Genomic DNA, 18,625 nt, shown 5'->3' with positions numbered 1-18,625 from the left:
TATAATTTTAAAAGGTCTGGACTCTTCCCGCCCCCCCCCCCCCCCTTCTTTCTTTTTTTTATTTATTTAGTGTATAGCGATCTAATGGGACTACTTTGAAAGGTTGCCATGAAGCCTTCAAACCTGGTTATGCAATTTCTGAATAAAAGGAGAGAGCAATTACAAGGCAGCTAGTTCCTGTTTGCTTATCCTAGAAAAAATAAAGAGAAGAAATATTGCAATGGTTCTTTAAATCTGATCCTCTAAATGAGGAAATTACCCATTTTTTTCTGCTGTTACAGGTCTTTCTTATTTTCTGCTCGCTTAATGCCATTTGTCTGTCTTCACTTCTGTAATTTGGAAAAGGTTCCCTTCCGGTTCCTTTCCACTCCTGAAAGTGCCTGGTTTCTTGCACAGAGGCTTGTAATCTTTCAGTCCCAGCTTGTTTTTAGGTTGCTGTGTCTGCGGAACATCAGTGGGTGAACCTGGAGCCCTCTGTCACGCAGAATGTTTTCCAGGCAGAGGAGGTTTAGCCAAGGAAGAGGATGATTACAGGTTTGCCTGTACTCACCCACCTTTCCCTCCTGTTGCTTCCTTGCTATTTATATAGGGACTGGAAATGTTCAGTGTCTCACCAGGTGCTGCTCATGGCATTGGGAGACAACTGAATTTTCAATACAGGCATGGATAATGCTGCTGGCAGTGGCCCTTCCCATAAACCTCGGGACTTCATAGCCAGTGTGGCTGCTAGACATCAAATCATTGCAGTTTGACAGGCTGTAAAGAAGGTGATAAGGGAAAATACTGCAGAAGACAAAACTTGTGAAGATGGACAGTGCATTTTTTTTAACTGTCTCAGTTTTGCAGTTAATCGTTCTCTTTTATATCAGTGAGTTTCCGTTCTACCCTGGGAAAGACCTTGAAATGATGAATGGAAAGGAGGGAGAATAAAACTTGGGTGCGACTGAACTGGAAAGGATCAAAAGGCAGGGTGGAGAGCAAAGAGTGTTGCACTGAAAAATGCACTTGGTTTGTTGCCACAGCTGTATTTCTTCCCAGAAGTTACTCTTGCTTTTTGGGATTTGCTTTTTTAAAAGTATTTTTCATAAAGGAAGAGGCCTTCCTTGAGTTATGCTGTAGCTCGCTCTCTGGCAGGGATCACATTACAGGCAATCTGATTAGATCTGGTTTCTAGGAAACTAGAAATCAGGATAATTAACGCATTGTAGGGCTCCCAGGCTTGCTCCTGTCCTCTCATGTTATCTGAACTCATGTTGTACACCTGGGCAGCTTGGCCAAAGCATTAGTTGGAAGAGTTTGAGGCTTCATCGCTGTTTTTAAGGAGAGAGGCAGGAGGACTCTCGCTTCCCAAGCCATGGGGATGCTGACGGAGACTTTTGTGCCCTGAGGCCAGATCTGAAGTCATGCTGCTTACTGTGAAGTTCAAAATGAAAAGTTTATTGAGTCATTTAGGCCACCTTAATTGCAGCATCTGAGAGTGAATATAGCAGGCTGAGCTTTTAGCAGCTTGATGGCGGTGCCGTGCAATGCTCTCCGCTTTCAGCTACCTGCCTGGTATTTCAGCAGCGAAAAGTTCTTGTTCTGAGCTTCCAGACAGGGAGCCTGCTCTGAGCTTTTGCTTTCCAGCTCTCGGTTTGAGGAATGTGTCCTTTGAAGTTGCAAATCAGATTGTGCTGGGCTGGCTTTGTTTGCTTTCTTGGATTTCACCGTTTGCTTGAGATAGTAATAACCTCCCATTTTGGTTACAGATGCACAATACAGATTTTCATTCCCATTTAAAGGTTAGTTCAGTTGAAGAATAAATCACATTGCTCCAGATGCAAGTGCAAGCAGGCAGTCCACCCAGTATCCATGCCTAGAAGGGAAAAAACCCAGCACCATCTTACAAACTCACTTGATAATCTGATCCACAGACAGAAGACAGCTCTGCTATGCCACCTTTATTTATGTCTGGCACGTTTTTAAAGCACTCAGTCATTTTGAGCCAGTCTTATTCCATAAAGAAAAACATAATGAAACTGTATTGGACATTATGAATGTAATCCACAATGTGGTATAATTTTGCAATAATAACCATGGTCATGCTTTTTTGTGTTGCAGCATGACAAGAACATTGTTTGTAATTAAATTTTCTGGCTATGCTTCAAAATAGGTTGCAGTTGACCTTGCAAATTCTTTGTAATGGTTTGACTGAATTTCTCTACAAAGACAAAAAACCCCCAAACAACAAACCCACCTGTTTGTCTGTCAAAGGAGTCCAAGGATGGGCCACTTATCTTTTCATGCCTTGGTGATTTCAACAGCCTCTCTGAAATGGATGCACGTGATCGTTTTTTTCTGCTCATGGAGGAAAAAAATGAAGTAGTGACTTAATGGCTTGTCTTGATGGAGTAGCAGCTTCTGTTTTAGTGGAAGTAGGGAAGAGCAAAACACGGACCGGTGACCAGCTGGATGTTAGAAGTTCTGGTTTTTGAAGGGAGGGAGGAGTAGGTGGCCAGTTTTACCTCTTGTACTTGCTTTTGTTTCATTAACAGATGAACTGAATTTTTCACTCTTGTTTCTGTCTTCTTGTCCCCTCCCAGGAGCACCTTTTTACCCAAGTCAGCCAGTGTATCAGTCAGCACCGATCATAGTGCCTACACAGCAGCAGCAGCCTCCACCAGCTAAAAGAGAGAAAAAAACAGTAAGTGATCATCCTTAACTGGTACATCTCTTCTGAGAATTGTCCTGGTTCTAAGGTTGAAGGAAATTAATAGCGATCTTAACCTTAAAACTGAGCTTTATCTTTACAGAGAGGCTAAGTCTTACCTTTCACGCCTAAGTGTAATTAAACATTGCACAATGCTGCAGTGGTTGTCTTATTTTCAACTTTCTATGGGGACTTCCTGCTCTGACTTTGTGACATCTCAGCCACTCAAAAAGGAAAATATTTTTGCTGGTTTTGTAACGAACATAAGTGAAAGCTGTGTTGTCTTCCCAAGCCTGGGATCCTCACCTGCCTGCTGTAAAACTCTAAGAGTTTTACCAAAGAGCCAGGTGGGCATGAACAAACTCAGATCAGTTTGGGAGCCTGTTGGGAATTGGTTCAAATTGACAAAAAAGAAATTGTTCAATATTATGCCTTGGAAAAGTTAGAAAAACAGTAAGTTGCACACTTATTTGTAGGTTTGAAAGAACCTGAACACATGACATTATCAAAGTAGGTAGAGGTTTGGAGACTACATTTCCTCAAGATACACAGATTAATGGAATTTAAACCCATTTGCAGGTGGATGATGGTAGGGAATAGTAAAGACACACCAGGTGAATGTAACATTTAAACAGAAAACATTAGGAGTGGACTTGAACCTGTGAACGAATAGTTGATTCTAAATGATTGAAAAGGAAGTTACGTTACATCACTATGTGTGTTAGGGTGGTTTGAAAACATTAATAGAACTGTTTCCTGGGACAAAAAAGAATGCAGGACTTGTACATGTCTCAAAATGCAGAATATTTGTATCTTTTGATTTTTGAAGATGATTTGAGATGACACTTGATTTGGGAAACTGGAAGAGCTGAACAATGTGTTAGCTGGGCTTGTAAGAAAGACCTTTTTTGTAGCTGCTGTCAGCAAAAGGTGATGCAACTCTTTTGCTACCTGTTCACCATCCTCTTCAGTCCTCAGGAGTCTCTTTTCAGCATCCAAAACATGACATGGCCAGATCATTGATGCCATTTGAAATGCAAAGATGTTCAGAAACACTCAACTGGTTAAGACAGTTTCATGCCAACAAAGCTAAGTTCTTTGAAGCAGAAAGGCAAAAGGTTTTTTAAATACCTGAGATGCCTTTCTCTGAACATACTATTTCAAGTTGCTAATCTGGGTCGCAGCTGAAGAAATGAGAGAAATTAAAGAAAAATTAAATGTATATATGTTCACACCTGGCATGCACCATTAGTTGAGTATTCGAGTACTACAGGCTATCAGGCAGGGAAAGCTTGTTTTAATGCCATTGACTACTTGTCAAGAGGAGGAGAGGGTAGGAATTCATGCCAATTCTTAAGTCCTTGTAGCTGTGGTTAATTAAATGTTTTAGCAGAAAAACTCCCATCAAAAACAAGAGAAGACCACATATTGTCAACATGCTAAGTACCACATGTATATTTATTTGTCTCCATAACCCAAGAGTCAAGAAGACATCACACGATACTGAAGTTGATAAATAACAAAACCCTTCTGCAGCTAACAACTTTAAATGTTGCTGACTGAAAAAAGCATGTCGGTTTCCAGTGAGACCCCTGCCCTTGGAAGGATTATGTCTCGGTTTGCTTGCGGTTGTGCGTTGTGCTCAGTGCAATGGGGACTTCTGCATGCAGTTTATGGACCGAGTTCAACCAAGAGCACTGTCTTTAGGTTTATGAAAATCTTCAGGTTTCATATTGAAAATTAAATACTCTGTTCCAAATTAACCCAGACAGCTTGACTGTTCCCTGTATTCGGTGACACACATTGGCTCAAGTGTCAGTTGAGGATTCAAATAAGTGTGTTCTTGAGTGGTTTATTTTGGAAAATATTTTTCCTTCCCATTTTGGGGCTGTGAAGAGGCTCAAAAAACATACTTGTTTACTAAATGCTGATGAGTTTCATAGGACTTTAGTTTGTTCTTCTTGCTGTTTCCCTTTCCTTTGCTCAGTATTTGTTGTTTGATTCCCTCTGTTTTGTTGGTGTGACTTTTCTCAGTGGGGAAGGGAAAACCAAAAAGACCTGATTTGCTTTCCCCCTTTACCAGCAGCTGAGTTGGCAAGGTCACTGAATTATATATCAGGGTAAAACATGGCCTTTTTTTTTTTTTTTTTAAATTCTTGCACTTCCCACTAACTGGCAAGCTTAGTTCTGTAGCTAAACTGTCTGCTAAATTTTCTAAGTTGCAGTAAACTTATTTTCCAGGAGTAGAGACCGTATTCTGAATTACAGGGTCATGCACTGAGTGAACATATTTAGACTTAACTGGTGTGTTTGATGAGCGTTTTGATTAAATTAGGTTTTGAGATTAAGGGATGACATACCATGCATTTCACGTTATTGAAACAAACCACATTCCAGCGTTCCTGCAAAGCATCAGCTCAATCCAGAGCATCTCCTACCAAGTGTAATGGAATTATGTCCTGTCCGTGTTCTCCTCTCCATAAACCCCAAGGACAGTGTGTAACTGGAAGACTTGTTTGAATTATTTCTTTGTTCAATACCGCAGATCCGAATCCGGGATCCAAACCAAGGAGGCAAAGATATAACAGAAGAAATAATGTCTGGAGGGGGCAGCAGGAACCCAACGCCTCCCATCGTGAGACCCACTTCCACACCTACTCCACCTCAGGTAATAAAGTGGCCACGTAGCCTTCTCCCAGTGACATCTGCTTTGCTTTGCTGTTTGTTAGAGAGAATTCCTGTATCTTCCATCCACACCACCGATCACCTCAGACACCTGGATGGTCCTAAGTTGTCAGTGTTCTTCAAGAATTTTATTTCCTGCCCCCCCTCCCCCTCCAAGTTTGGTCATTTTTACCAGCCTGTAGCTTGTAAAATGTGGAGCTGCAGTGCTGCTACAAGTTGCCCATCCCTGGTTTTGTATCAGCAGTAGATTTTAGAGCTTGTAAAGACTTTCAGTGTTAAAGGAGAAGCCAATACATTCGTGAGAAATGTGGTGTTTCTGTTAGTCTTGTGTACCTGAGGAAAGTCCATATCATGCATGTGATTGATTATATATCTTCAGTTGCATCACTGTCCATACTAATATCTTTCTGCCTTAGTAGTGTTGTTTTAGAGTAACCAGAATGACTGTAGCTCAGGAATTTTATCACAGAACTGTGATAAATCTGTCACAGATTTGGTGTCCCTGTGTTCAACCTTAAAAATGCATTTTTCTCATGTAGGAAAAAGCATAAATATCCCAAACTGACATTTTCCATAGCTCATAAATCTGTTCCTGTCGCACACATTTGAGTTTGACCCTTTCTAAGTCTCTGTATCCTGCTTCATCTGAGAAGTCCATGTGTAACGTCTGGAAATTAAACTGATTGGACATCCAGGTCTGTTCTAGTCCTTTTTGACCCAGGGCCAAAAGAGCACGCTCGGACTTGCAGACCAGCAGTCCTGACGCGGACGTAAGTTCACCACAACGTGAGCCGCTGGGGCTGCAAGTGGCTGCGTTATCTAATTAGAAAATGATTTCTATCCTCTGACTACTCTTCCCCACCTGCAGGAGGAAGAGGCAATGCCTCTTTCATCTCCCCATAGCATCAGAGATGGAGAGGAGGCGTGTGGCAGCTGCTGTCCTCTTCCCAGCTGCCAGCTTGGTGTAGCTGCTGTTTGTTTGCTTCATACATCATCTTGGTTCTCCATCTCTCTTTTGGGAGAGATGGTGCTAAGCCACAGGCTGCTAAACTTAAAATTTTTTGAACAATTGGAGAAGAAACTCTATGGTTTGGCACAAGCCTTGGAAGTTGGCCATGTTTTATTGGAGGTTGTTGCCCACTGCTTGGGGGCCTGATTAGAAGAAATGAAGCTTCTCTGAGTGATGGGTGGGCTTTAGATCAGAGCCTGGCTGAGGCTGGGGTGCAATTTCTTCTTCTTCCAAGTTCTTCATTGTTTAATGTCACTAGTTTTTGCTGGCTTTTAGGTGAAACAGCCTTTTCTGAGCTGAAACCTTACTTTCCCCTCTGCATCTGGAGAGTTTTTCTGCTGACTGTCCTGTGCTGAGGCAAAAGCACAAGCTTGCCTTGAGACACCCATTGTGCTGGAGCAGGGGCTTGAGGTTACGGCTGAGCCAGTAAAAGTGTAACTGGGATCACTGAGATGAAATAAGAGCCTGGCCTGCAGATCTCCCCTCTGTTGAGACCAACGGGATAGTTACGGCTTTTGGCCGTTCCCCTGGTTCAGTTGAATCCTTTTGTTGCATGAAGGCATCGCCATGTGCTTTGGGTCACCTGCTTTCTCCTCCTGGTCTCCATCGTCAGCAAGCAGCAGCAAGGCACCATGCTCGAGCAATTCCTGTCTAGCTGTGTTTTTGCAACAAGGTCTGCAATGCTCGACTGGAAAAAGCTATTTTTCTGCCCAAGAGCGGTCTGATGATTTGCAACTACAGCTGGAAGGGAAGAGAGCCAAGAGCTGGTTACGTATAGAATCATTTAAACTTCTTTTTGAGCGTTTTCCATGAGAGAAGATACTAGCGATGTAAAACGTTGGAGTGCTGGTGAGATCTTCTTCCTGTTACTTCATGCTGAATGACTTTCCCCATTAGAAGTGGGGAAGAGTTGAAAACAGCCAGGGTTTCAGATTATGTTTATGCATGGTGCAGCTAATCCAGGCACTTACCGGCTCATTTTTGCAGTCTGAAATCTATTTTAAGATACTACAATTAAGTCAAACAGGATGAAATAAATGTTTTTCAAGAGGAGATTAATAAGCATGAATTTTTATCAGCTGTAATTTACATGCAGAGCACAGCAGTGATGTCCAATCATCTACTCCAAGTCAGGTATGCAAATACTTCATTGATTAATATCCAGGCTTTGTTTTGGTTAGGTACTTGGAACCACATTTGTTAATCACAGAAGAGCTCTGAAATTGTGCTCACCAGAAAAAGTTCATTAGTGTAACATAACTGAAAATTTAAGCCCACTTGAGCTAGGAAATTCAAAGTTATTGTCCCAACAGCATCTCTAATTCATTTCTTTGGAGCAAGTGTTGTATCTTGGATGAAATTAGATGATGCCTTAACAACTATGCTCAGTGGCTGAATTCCAGTAGTGGTGGATGTTATAATTTTGAACAGTCTAAAATCAGTAAACTTTAAATATTCAGCCATAACTTTGCTTGAAATGTGCTAGTGCTTTTTTGTATTCCCTTTCCCCAGCTGATAAAAGCTGTGAACAGTCAGTGCAAACTTCATGTAAAAATACCTGCCTATTGAAATGCTCACAGTTTAGGGCAGCTCCTGGAATAGGTGCGAGGGGGCTATCGTTACTGTTGTCTTCTTCCACCATCCCTTTGGATCAAACCCTGCACCTCAGGGGGTTTGGTGAGATTTCATCTGGTTGAATGCTCAAAATGCAAACATGCAATCTCCAGGCTTGATGAAATATCATCTAATCAAAGTGACTCCTAGTCCAAAGTATGCTAAATGCTAGTAATGCTTCTTTTATATTGATGGCCAGTATCTGATTCTGTAATCTCTTTATTTAAATTACACAAGCACAGAGGGAGAAAGTTGCTCAAGAAGTGCATGGAAGCCACTGCTGTAGACCAGTCCCTGTCCCAAATTCTACATTTGAAAAAGAAGCCATTTTATAATAATAGGTTTCAAAATTTTCTTTTTTTTTTCCTTTAAATTTTGATTTGTTTTTTTTTTTTTAACTGACTCAAAGAAAACCCGAAACTTTGATAACACAAGCCTGAAGCACCCTCTTCTCTCCATAGATTAAGTGCTTAACATCAAAAAAAAGTTGGACTTGTCCAAAAGATGAGCATAGCTGCCAAGACTCACGCCATGTGGTTTTAGGTATTTCCATGCTTTTCGTATCTCCTGCTTTGGTCAGCGTTGCTGACCAAAAAGTGCTTTAGGTGGAGCCTTCCCAGCACCTCCGCAGTGGTGGCTTAATTGCTTAAAGTTCCTGCAAGAGAAGCTGGCAGTAAGTGGAGATATTATTTATACGTTTTTAGCAGGACACTATTTTTCACACTATATTTTTTGCTGGGAAGTTAAATAAACCCCAGGACCATGTATTAAATCTGGCTATGGTATTTACTCAGCACCGACTTACATAGAAGATCACCTTTTAAAGAGTAAGAAATGCTCTTATATTCCTGGCAAACCTCTTCCAAGTATCAATGAGTTTGTCACACTTTGTGTTTGCTCAGTCTACGGGCCATGGTAGGATAGAATAACACAGAGCAATTCTTTTAGCATCATAAATCATGAGAGCAGTTTTGAGTGGTTTTTTTTTTCCTAGAAAGTCTCTAAATGCTCCATTTTGAAACGGCGAGCCTATAAGGGTCAGTACTTAAGTACCATTTATATTGCTTTGCAATATCATTCCCACAAAATCAATGAGTGTTTTCCAAATTCCTTAAGAAAACATGTTTACTGACCCAAGAAGTTTCTAGGCTTATAAGTTCTTTGTCCACTAGTCTTGTTTGGTTCCTGTGACTCTTAGCACATTCTCCTTTTTCCCCACTGCTTTCATCCATAGATTTTTCATAAAATGAAACTAGTGATCCACTGAGGGTGAGGGGAAAGCGTTCTTGAAACCTGCTCATTTGTAAAACTGTGTTTTCTTTGGCTTCCTTCAGATTTGGCTGGAGGTGGGGATGCAATTCTTCATCCATAGTCCAGCTGATCTCATTGGGCTCATTCCTGGAAGAGGAGCAATCCCAAATAAAATTTCAACCCTTCACCCTGCTTGCTTAGTTTTTCGTTTTGGTTTTTTTTTTTCCAGATGTGCTTTTTCCACAGTCCTCCTTTACCTTTCTGTTGCCTGAAATGGTGAAAAACATTGAATTGAAGATAATTCATTCGTTATTCTGCACTGTTCAGATGCAATAGCTGAAAAATCTGTAAATGGGAGCAAAAAAGAGTCCCAGGAAGAGGAGCAGGTTGCTAGAGAGTTTCTTTTTTTAGGGAAATAAGTTTTGCATGGATTTCTGATAGCCTGTCTGAAAGAAGGAATTAGACACCCATGTCTTGGGCACTCTGCTTTACTTTGTTTGTTTAAAAATCCCTTTTCCTGTAGATCTTCTGAGAAGTCAGCATGGATGTATAGCTAGATGAGAACAGCCATCTGCAAAAAGCTGCGTGGCTTTCCACTTCAGAGTATTAAATTTAAATTTAGCCCTGTTTTCTTCTGTGCATGGTCCCTGATGCGTGTTTAAGGGGATTTTGCAGATGTGAATAGTTTACTTGCCCCATCTATGTTCACTCTAACGTACACAAGTGCTTTACCTATAAGTTTGGGTGTGTTTGGTGTAGTTATTTAGTCTTACACAAGGTCTTCCTTACATTCGGAGATAAAATACAGGGGATTTTTTCTGTCTTTATCGAACCTTCATGAACACAAGTGAAATGTTTGTCCCAGTGATGGTGGGGACATGATTAGAATATGTGGCCTCCGCAACAGGCCATGGATTTTTCAGTCTGGTGACTTTGCTGGTCTTGCAGTTTTGGTTTTTATACATAGAATATCTCAAGCTCGCTCTGTGCTGATTGGGAACCAGTTCCTCCTGCTCTCCTTTAGATTGATGCACAATTGGTTTTATTCTCATACTACCCAGCAGGTACCATCTGTAAGTCTGCTTGTAGAGGGCATTGGATTTTTTTTTTTTTTAATATGACCACACAGTTACAATCAATCTAGATTGTTTTCCTAATGCAATAACAAGTTACTGTGTGCGTGCACAGAGATACATATATACACTATTCATGCGTACACACACACATTATCTATCGATAAATAAATATATAGAAAAATAAATAAATATATATTAAAATATTTAAGGTGTTTGAAATAGCTGATCAGTTGAGAAAGGAGTCAAGTCCAAAAAGCAAATTTAAATTATGGAGAGGTCCAGGAGTCTTGGTGTATATCCGACTTTTTGCAGACTACGCAGAGGAGCATTTCTGCTGCTCTTCGAAGAAGCATTCGGAGAATGAAGTGTGTTAATAACTGTGCTGTGCTGTCTCTTTCTTGCTGTTGTTAACAGTAATCGTCTCTTTTTCCCCTTTTCCTGCTGCCTTTTCCTCCCTCCCTTTCCCATGTCCTTTTTGAACTTATTCAATTGGTCTGTGTATCTTTTCTCTTTATTTTCCCTGCCTTTTGTTTTTCTTTCCTATCCCACCCTATTCTTGTCTCCCCACTTGCTTGCTCGTGCTCCATGTTGCTAGTTTTTATGTTCGCACGCTCATTATCACCCTTTTTTGTACTTCAAATCTCAGCAGCTGTCCAGCCAGGTCCCCGAGCACAGCCCTGTGGTTTATGGGACTGTGGAGAACACCCATCTCGCTGCCAGCACCCCTGTCACTGCGACTAGCAACCCGAAGCAAGGTTTGTTGATGGATATTTCCTTCCTGATTATTTTTAGTCTTTTTTTTTTTTTTCCTTCTTTCTTGTTTTAGTTTAAATATTTTTGGCATGGAGACAAGCAGTCAGCAGAAATAGGAGAGGAAAGACTTTTTTCCTCTAGTGGAACATTTTAACAATGTGTTGCTAAGGGAATTAATTGAAATTTGCCAACATGAAATTGGTTAAAAATAATTGTATTCAAGCTTATATGTCCTAAATGTTGTTTCAGAGCACCTAGCGGCACGCACCTCCTCTCGTCCACATGCCATCCTTTAGAAACAAGTGTGTTGTCAGTAAAATGCTCTTAGCCAGTGAGGCTTTATACCATTTGGACAACTAGCCATAGTGATGGCACGTAACCAGAGCATCATATGGCTCCTCCAGAGCTGCTTGTGTATCCTGTCCTACAGGACATGAGCAATATTAATTAGGAAAAAAAAACCCCAACATTAGAGTGCAAAGTATCTCATAAGCAGCATAGCAAATTTTGCTGACTTCAGTAAATATGGCACAGATGGAAAAAGTTTCTTAAAGTGATTACGTTTCCTTCTCATATCTAAGAATAGACATTTGAAGGGAGATTTTTTTAAACTGTTCAAAGAAAAGGTGTTGCAGGAGGGAAGGTGGAGCGTGCCAAGTTCCTTCCCACACTGAAATTTTATAGCCACCTAAAAGCCATTGAAAAGCTGTAGTTAATAATGTGTATACTGTCGTCGTGTTAACGGACTTGTGTTGGAATAGAGTTGACACCACTGTTTGCTTCCCGGCTATTCACTGCATTGCAGCTTTTGAGGTTTCTGCCTACAGCGATGTGTACATGGAAGTCGAGAAGTGCCATCTTTCACTCATGAGTGTATCCTGTAAACTTTGAGCCTGCCGAGATTATTTTTTTTCACAGTATTTGCTAGAGAAAAGCTAAGCTCCAGAGGAGCACAGCTGTAGGAAAGAGGAAAAGAAGCTGCCTCTGATGTTTCAGAAGTCATAGGTCCAAATAGCAGCACAGTCGCTGCTTGAAAGTAAAGGGAGGTATCCCTGAGGCTAACTTGTATCAGATTCTAAAATTTGCTGAAAACGTTGCTCTTCTACAGCCATAGCGTAGACTTCAGGGTTTTCCCTCAGTGCAAACTGTTCCATGGATACCTCTCTAAACTGCTGCAGTGTCTAGAAATGGTTGAAAAGGGACCTTTTAGAGATCATCTGGTCCCATCTCCCACTTGAAGCGGGACTAGATCTTTGTGCAAAACTTGGACGTCTCTGTCACCTGAAAAAATTGTTGGTAGGTTTAATGTATATCAAATCGACTGTGATTGTGCTGGCCGAAAGGAGCGCGCAGGCTCGCTGCCGTGCATTGCTGCTCAGCTCTGGCACAGCTGCTCTTCCCGGTCTGTGTTCGTGTCCCCACTATGCCAACCTGCCCAAGTCCCGCTCGCTGCCAGGGACACGCTCTGAGCATGCCGAGGTGCGTGGTGGCACTGGGACTTGAACAACTGATGACCGTGATGCAGGCACCAAAATGCATCTGCCCTTTCAAGCAAGTTGATGCTGAACTGTAAAATCCAGCACTTTATATCACAGTATTTCAACCCTGTGTATAAAACCTTGTATTTCCAGGACAAGCAGGTCTTCTCCCTCTTCTCTCTCTCTTTAACTTCATCCCTTTGTAGGCAACTGGAAGTAAACTGGAAGTAAGTGGTCTTTAGTTAGTTAGTTACACAGGTCTGACTGTGCTGGTTTAAATATAAATCAGGGCTTGGACTGGGATTTAACACTGATGAGCTTTCCTGTGTTTATCTCCATTCCATCCCAGAAAGATTCAAACATTTGTTCCAGTCCAAAAATTGCTAAAGAGCACATTTATGTAAGCATTGCAGAGAAAGAGTGAGCCCTGAAATAACACCATTAGCATTCGACTGTGGCCTCGGGGTGGGGGAGAGCAGTGGTGGTGTCAGTCACTGGACAGAGTGAGTTAAAGGTGAAGGAAGTTACAACACCATTAAAATTATTTATTTAAACAGAGCTAGTGACTTGGGGGGCACATCTTTCCAGAAATACATGCTAAGGTATCAATAATTTTTCACATTGTGCCTGATGTTGGGGTTTTTTTGTTCCAAAACAAAAATAGTCATAGATAGTGTTGCATGGCTTTCTCAAGCAACTGTTTATTAAAACCAGTATTATTGCTTCCCTTAAGACCCCTCCACCGCGTTCATTAGTGGATCACGTTCTCCCTTGTGCCCTTCACCTCGTGCACTCGTTTGCATCAGTTGAAATTTGGTATAAAGCTATCATTCTAATTTTGTGATATTCAGCGATCATTTTGCAGTTATTTATAACTGCGCGCAGCATTTGGCCCGTTTGCTGGGTTGGGGATCGGGAGCGGAGCATGTGTGCTGTGCCAGCAGACCCAGCCTCTGTTATTTCTCACTGCAAGTATCTGCAGTGCCTGTTATTTTTGCATTGAAGTCATTAGCGAGGCTGAAATTGGGATTGCATTGCACTTAATATCCTTGTTTTTTTCTTTAAAAGACAAGCATTTGGCATTTGCTGCTTTTAAAGCAGCTTCTGGCTTTTCAGGCTTCAAAATTCGTACGTGATTTGGAGGAATATAGGAATTGCTACTGTAATACCTTGAAAAGTGGCATTATTTTGGGGCAAGCAGTTAGCTGTCATTCCTATAGATGCCCTAGGTGCATATATATCAGCCGGGCTGCAGAAGGCAAGGATATTGCTGGAGAATTCAGGTCAAGCTGATGGCAGAGCATGCAGGAACCTGGCTGCAGGCCAGGCTGGTGCAGAACTTGTAATGGGGTATAATTGTGCATGAAATCAGGGCTGTTCACGTTTACTCAGCTTGCACAGGTTCAGTGGGATGTTTGGAGGAATATTATTATTTTTTTAAAACTCTCCGCAAATCCTGCGATGTATCAGACATGGAGAATGTATAACACAGTTTGTGAAAAATAGATTAATGTCAGATCCCGAAGCTTGGAAAACTTTCAGCCCCTCTGCTGACACTATGACTCAGTAACGTGTGCTCCAAAAACTGCCTGCGAAGCCAGCATCTGTACTGCCTCGTGAATGTTTGCATCGGGACAAAAGATGGAAAAATGGCAGCAAGCCCAGCGATTATTTTCAGATAAACACTGCAAAGCAGAAACAAATTCCTGTATCCAGTAAAATCTTGCCTATCCACCGCTCTGGGCAATCGTTGCCACTGCGACCACCCAGCAACCCAGCTCCCTCTCTGGCTTTAATGTCTTTGCATGGAGGAGATAGCAAGCATCTGTCCTGCTGAGTTTGTAAAAGTATTTCTAATGAAGAGTAATTTCGCAAGATTTGTATTTATCTGGAGTTTTTTTAAAATATCTATTGATGGAGCAACCTTTCCTCCTGAACAGCCTAGCGCTTCCAGTAAATACTTTCTAAATATAATGTGAGGGATGATCTTGGCATATTTAGGAAAAGGGATCTGATTCAGTTTGGATGAATTGCATTGATTTTTGTTTTCCCTTCGCAACTCTATGTTGTTTCACGTGACTGTTTCTGTAACGGTTGGCAGGGATGAACGTTCCTGTGCCAGGACTTTGAGATTTGTTCTCAGTGGTGGTCATTCAAGATTTACTTCTCATTAGCCGAATCTGCTCATTGTTCTTCTGAAATTCCCCCTCCTCAGATTGCTTTTCTCCTTGAATTTTGCACACACAGCCTGTATTGGTGGCTAATATATTGGCCAAATAAGGTGCAGTTTGAAGAAAGTGTGTTTAAACCACTGGTTTTAAAAACCAGTTGTGTATTTTTGCTGTGTTTTTTATCTTTTGGAATTTGGGATGTTTTTCTAGACACTTCAAATTTTTTTTTTTTGAGCAATCTCGTTTGACTTAAGGGAGAAAATATCCACGCAGTTGTTTATAGTGAGCTGTAAATGTCAAGAATGCTCCATGAGTTGTCTGCAAAGGATGTTCCAGAAATCGGAGGTGACGCATTTTCCTTTCTAAACCAGTTCTCGTGTCCCTTTTTCTTCCATGGAGTCTCCAGAATCAAAATCAGCTGTTGGGATACTTTCTCCCATCTTTTTTCCTCATTTATCATCCTCTTCCAAAGCCGTCTCCCAACGTGCCTCATTAAGTTGATAAACTACTGCTTTGGCCGTGGTCCTCGCTGTAACGCTGCTGGGGCTGTCAGCGGCTGGAAGCAAAATTCTTCATTGCTCCAGCTATTCCTAAAGATGGGGCTTGATGCTCCAAGCGGTTTCAGATCAGTTCTCCTTCAAAACCTCTTTCTCCTTCAGCCTATCTGTTGAATAAGCCCCAAATGGAAAGCCAACAGAGCTGGAAAAGACCAAGCAAAGCCATACCTCTTCAGTTCTACCTGAATTCTGATGATTTGGGGTTGGTTGTGGCCTTCAGTTTCCTTATCTGAACAGCAAGCTTTGTGCCTCTGGCTTTTCCAGAATTACTTTTTGCTGTCGTGGCAGTGTCCCGGAAGAGTTCCACGTTGCTTCAGTGCTCAGAAAGCCTCAGGGCATTTTGCGCTGGTGGAGCAGAGCAGAGCTCCCTCCCCGAGGACAGATAAAAGCTGACCTCGTAATGGTGATTAGGAACTGAACTGTTGAGTCCCTGCCATCTGTACGTTGACTTTGAGTGATACCTGTCTCATCCATCTTGCAGAGTTGTAGCACGGAGGTGCGTCTTGTCGTCAAATCGGAGGTGGGAGAGGGTGTAGTAGAGATCCTAAGAGATCCCATAAAGCCAAGATCTTTTAGGATCTTGGCTTGTACTTTGTTCAAAAGAAGTGGGAATAAATGCGTTAATTGGAGTTGCAGCAGACCTTTGGGAGCTGCGTGATGGTCATGGCAGGCATGGTATCACAAAGTCTGTTGCTAATCACAGGATAAGTACAGGGACATCTCTGTGCACAATATTTTGGGGTTTGGTTTGATACACATGCATATTTCACTGTGCTTTTCCCAACCCTGCTTGATACCCTCCGACCACAAACATCAAGAGGTAATGGTGCTGTTCTTTGATGGCAGCTGTGCTTAAATCCCTTTTTGGTTTTGCTTTCTTTGGGAAAAGGTATCTTTGAAATTTAGAACAAAAAAAAAAAAGGGGATTGTGTCCTTTAGTCTGCTGTGCTGATGGGTGATGGAGTTGAGAAATAACAAGTGGAAAAATAAACTAGATGCATTGCACATATTAGTAATGGCGTGACACATGGCATCCGTAAAATAACGGCCCATCATCAGTCATGGAGTAGTTTCCCTGTTTTACAAAGAGGGAGAACAGTCGCAGAGAGCACCTGCAGGTTGCCGGTGCTCTTGCTAGCGTCTCTGTTTGCCTGCATTTTAGAACATGAGTTTGCCTAGGTCTTGGTGTTAAAACCCTGGGCTCCTTTGAGGCAGAATCCAAGCAAAGCGTATTTTTGTCTTCTGTAATTTGTCAAGAAAAATTCTATTTTCAGCTGCAGAGTTTCTGCAAAAAATCCACATTTTGTAACATACTTATATGCCTTTTCTGTAAAAGATGGCCATTTACTGCAAAGCCTGTGAAAAATAGAAGCAGCAGTTGCATTTTCAGAGTTGCCAGCTGCAGGCTGTCTGGACTTTAGGTGCAAAGATTAGCTTCAGGTGCCTCTGGTGTCTTCCTCGGAGCTTCTTGAAAAGTGGGCAGAATGCAGGCAAAGGGAACCAAGGTGGCTTAGATACAGTGGAGGAAAATGGAGTTGACTTGCTGTTTGTAATGTTGGCTTTTTTTTTCTTTCTTTCCCAGAAGAGAAGCCAAAACCAGATCCAGTATTAAAACCTTCTTCTCCAGTCCTCAGACCAGAACCTACTGGGGAGAAAAAAGATCAAGCTGGCCAGACGACTGAGTCCACCTCAGTGGAAACCCCACCAGAACTTCCTCTTGCTCCATCGCCAACCCCGGCTGCTCCCGTTGCAGTTGTTTCTACTGCTGCTGCTGCTGTTGTCACCGTTTCTAGTAAATCCACATTCACAGCTGACTCAGAGGAGAAATGTGAACTCGCTTCCCCAAAAGAGGAGGCAATGCCTATATCTAATGCCGCACCCTGCACAGACACATCAGACCCTTCGCCAGCAGAAGAGTCTGATGCCGAGGTGTGCAAGGAGCCTAGTAGTGTAGCATCTAGTGATATTCAAGTGACTGCTAGTACTAATCTAATTAATGAAATGAACGGAGTTAGTGAAAAAGTAACTGCTGCAGAGAGCGTAGTAGATGTAGCCCAGATGGAAGTTGCGCCATTGACTGTTGAGTTGGAGACATCAGAAGCACCTCCAGCAGAAGTGGAAAGCGTGCCATCTTCCAGTGCTCTTCACGCTGCTCCCTCTCCTCCTCCAACCCCACCTCCCACCCCTCCGCCTCCTTCTCCTCCAATTTCTGTTGCTGCTGCTGCTGCTGTTACCACTACAACTCCTTCTCCGCCTCCTCTTCCATCTCCTAGTGCCCTCCCTGTTGTTCAGGGAGATTTAGAAGGAGAGGAGAGCACAAGAACTACTCTTAACGAAGAGGTAAAAGATACTGAAAAGAAGGAAGAGACAGAAGCAGATGGGCAACTGGAGGAGAGCATGGAGGCTCAGAGTTTAAACTTGAGCAAGAGTCCTGTCCCAGGTAAGCATTTGGCACCGTGGTTGTGTGCAGTAAACTGGAGGATGAAGGAAAGGCATCCTTGGGGTGGTTCTTCCATCAGATGTTTCCATTTGCATCTGCCAAAAAAAAAAAAAATCTGATCCTGCTGCATGACCATTACTGTGATTGCAAAATGCTAATCTTTGTTTGCAGAGACAACAAAAACCCTCATAGTTGTTCATAAAAGAGGTAGCTGACGTGGATGTGTGTCCCAGGGTTGGCTGGGTTCATGTAAGCTGCCAGCGTTTTGCTGTCATGGTGATACAGGGCAGCACTCCCCAGTGCGTTAATGGGATAATTCAAAGGACGCTGCTCTTGTTCTCTCCAAGATGACTGGTCGGTTTGAGGACCTGTTGCTCTGGATTTATCAGCCTGCACCTAAACCAGATTAACATTCAGACCCTGAAGCCCTGTGGGTGAACCTTCTGAGCCAGCGGCTTCTGGAAACCAGTGGGCTGGGGTTTTTTCCCCAACTATAAAAATGTGTCATGGTGTTACCAGGTGTGGGTAAATGACATGAACCGTTAAAGCTCTTCCAAACAACTGAAGCACCGAGTGTCACACACCTCAATCTGCCCAGCCTTAATTAATGATGCATCTGGTTTTCCTCTGCAAAAGTAACACGTAAGGGAAATTCCCCCTTCTCCGCACTCGGCTCAGCTGTTCTCATTTCACTATTGAAATTTTCCGTTCTGGAGGCATAAGGACTTGTCACAAATTACTAAAAATTGAAATTTCTGTAGCTGCCTTTTAAAATCCAGGCTATTTCTGTGAGCATTGTTACCTGCCTTTGGTTTCAGTGTCCTATCGCATCGCTGATTTAGCATTTAATGGATTAGTATAGACGACTGTCTTTTTATTTGCTGTATTTTCTGTAGAAAACT

At 42.2% G+C, this 18,625-nt stretch overlaps 1 protein-coding gene across 21 annotated transcripts in view; it reads left to right on the top strand.

Moving 5' to 3' along the window:
* EIF4G3 (eukaryotic translation initiation factor 4 gamma 3) overlaps positions 1–18,625 on the top strand; it is a 150,727-nt gene that overhangs the window by 85,851 nt on the left and 46,251 nt on the right. For 11 of the 21 annotated variants that reach the window (XR_008235850.1, XM_052791138.1, XM_052791139.1 and 8 more), the window contains 4 exons: positions 2,583–2,683; positions 5,235–5,357; positions 10,920–11,079; positions 16,866–17,723. Coding sequence is in view for 20 of the 21 variants with exons in the window: in XM_052791138.1 (XP_052647098.1) it covers positions 2,583–2,683; positions 5,235–5,357; positions 10,920–11,079; positions 16,866–17,723 (1,242 nt within the window). In the remaining variant the exon portion in view is untranslated. The remainder of the gene's footprint in view (positions 1–2,582; positions 2,684–5,234; positions 5,358–10,919; positions 11,080–16,865; positions 17,724–18,625) is intronic. The other 10 variants (XM_052791143.1, XM_052791141.1, XM_052791151.1 and 7 more) reach the window with 2 other exon arrangements.

The sequence above is a fragment of the Harpia harpyja genome, chromosome 7 (genome assembly GCF_026419915.1).
Source record: "Harpia harpyja isolate bHarHar1 chromosome 7, bHarHar1 primary haplotype, whole genome shotgun sequence".
Classification (NCBI taxonomy): domain Eukaryota; kingdom Metazoa; phylum Chordata; class Aves; order Accipitriformes; family Accipitridae; genus Harpia; species Harpia harpyja.
The sequence above is the reverse complement of the archived record's forward strand: the minus strand, read 5'-3'. Positions and strand labels throughout refer to the sequence as shown.